The sequence below is a fragment of the Eimeria mitis genome, genomic scaffold (assembly GCF_000499745.2).
Source record: "Eimeria mitis Houghton genomic scaffold, Emh_scaff1664, whole genome shotgun sequence".
Classification (NCBI taxonomy): Eukaryota; Apicomplexa; class Conoidasida; order Eucoccidiorida; family Eimeriidae; genus Eimeria; species Eimeria mitis.
Window position 1 is genome coordinate 8,580 of NW_013569979.1, and position 1,861 is coordinate 10,440.

Sequence of the window (1,861 nt, forward strand, 5' to 3'; positions counted from 1 at the left end):
TCTTCTTTCTGCTCGCTATTCTTTCTTTTTTTTTCTTTATTTATGATTATATTTGTATTTTCTCTTCTTTTTTCACAATTTATAAACAAAAGGAGCAACAGAACCCATAGAAGACACCCAGCCCCTCTCTGTAGTATCGGTGCTTGTATCTGGGGTGTATAGGCAGCTCAGTGTACATTCATCTATGTATATAACCCACCATTGAGTGTATTTTTTTCTGATTTTTTTCTTTTTTTACATATTTTTGCTTGTATTTCGCTGTATATACACCTGGTTCACGCACAAATACACCACCAACCACCCATGGCGAGCCCCCAGCACCAGCAGCAGCAGCAGCAGCAGCAGCAGCAGCAGCAGCAACAAACCCCAGCACAGTTCACACCTGGGCTGATGGATGAGGGGGGGCTGCCGCAGCGAATTCACCAAATCTTTCGTGGCTATGAGCTGTCTCTGCAGCAGCCTCACCGCGGTGTCTCGCATACAGACCAGGTTCGTCTCTATTCTTCTTCTTTTTGTTGCTGTTGTTGTTTTTCTTTTTGTTTTATTTGTTCTTTTCTGCTCTCGTTTCTCTTCTCTTTTTTTTTATTACGCTGAGAAGGGGACAACATTCACATTGCGGGTTTAATAGGGCGGGGGGTTGAGGGGGGGGGTGTAAGCCTGTTGCTGCTGCAGCAGCAGCAGCAGCAGCAGCAGCAGCAGCTTGTGTTGCTGTTTCTTATATCTGTCTCCTTTCTGTATCTTTTGTGTTTCCTCCTGTCTCCTTTCTGTCTCCTGCTGCTGCAGTTATCCACCGGGATTCCTTCTCTGCCTATAGGCAGCAGAATCAGCAGCAACAGCAGCAGCAGCATCAGACGTCCTTTCTCGCAGCAGCAGCAGCAGCAGCAGCAGCAGCAACAGCAGCAGCAGCAGCAGCAGCAGCAGCGGTATCTCGATAAGAAATATGCTTCTGTCTCTCCTGGGGGCTTTCGTTACCCCGCTGAGAGATCGCCAGAGGAGACAGACACACCCACAGTAGAAGAAGGTCACATACACACACACACACTCTGTCTCTTTTTCTTCTGTCTCTTCTGTCTCCTTTTTCTTCTGTCTCCTTTTTCTTCTGTCTCTTCTGTCTCCTTTCTCTTCTGTCTCCTGTCTCTTCTGTCTCATTTTTCTTCTGTCTCCTTTTTCTTCTGTCTCCTTTCTCTTCTGTCTCCTTTCTCTTCTTTCTCTTCTGTCTCCTTTTTCTTCTGTCTCCCTTCTCCTTTCTCTCCTGTCTCCTTTCTCTCCTGTCTCCTCTGTATCTCTTCTGTCTCTTCTTTCTCTTCTTTCTCTTCTTTCTCTTCTGTCTCCTTTCTCTTCTGTCTCTTCTGTTTCCCTTCTCTTCTGTCTCTTCTGTCTCTTCTGTCTCCTTTTTCTTCTGTCTCTTCTGTCTGTTCTGTCTCTTTTCTGTCTCCTGTCTCCTTTCCCTCCTCTCTTCTGTCTCTTCTTTCTCTTCTCCCTCCTTTCTCTTCTGCCTCTTCTGTCTCCTGTCTACTTTCTCTTCTCTCTCATCTCTCTTCTGTCTCCTTTCTCTTCTGTCTCCTTTTCTTCTGTCTCCTGTCTCCTGTCTCTTGTGTCTCCTCATCTCCTCCAGTGCCACTTCTCTGCAGCTTCAACAGCAGCAGCAGCAGCAGCAGCAACAGCAGTAGCAGCAGCAGTAGCAGTAGCAGTAGCAGTAGCAGCAGCAGCAGCAGCAGCAGCAGCACCATCCCCACCAACAGCATCAAAACCAGCAGCACCAAAAGAATTATATTTACTTACCCATAAAAATCTATTTATATTTATATTTATATTTATATTTATATTTATATTTATATTTATATTTATATTTATATTTATA

At 44.9% G+C, this 1,861-nt stretch overlaps 1 protein-coding gene across 1 annotated transcript; it reads right to left on the bottom strand.

Annotated features, from left to right (window-relative positions):
* Positions 1-847: 847 nt before the first annotated feature.
* Positions 848-1,606, bottom strand: EMH_0041330 (uncharacterized protein; the record flags this gene model as incomplete). Its single annotated transcript, XM_013495611.1, has 1 exon — positions 848-1,606. The coding sequence occupies one exon, from the start codon at positions 1,604-1,606 to the stop codon at positions 848-850; it is 759 nt and encodes a 252-aa protein (XP_013351065.1).
* Between the last annotated feature and the right edge of the window lie 255 nt (positions 1,607-1,861).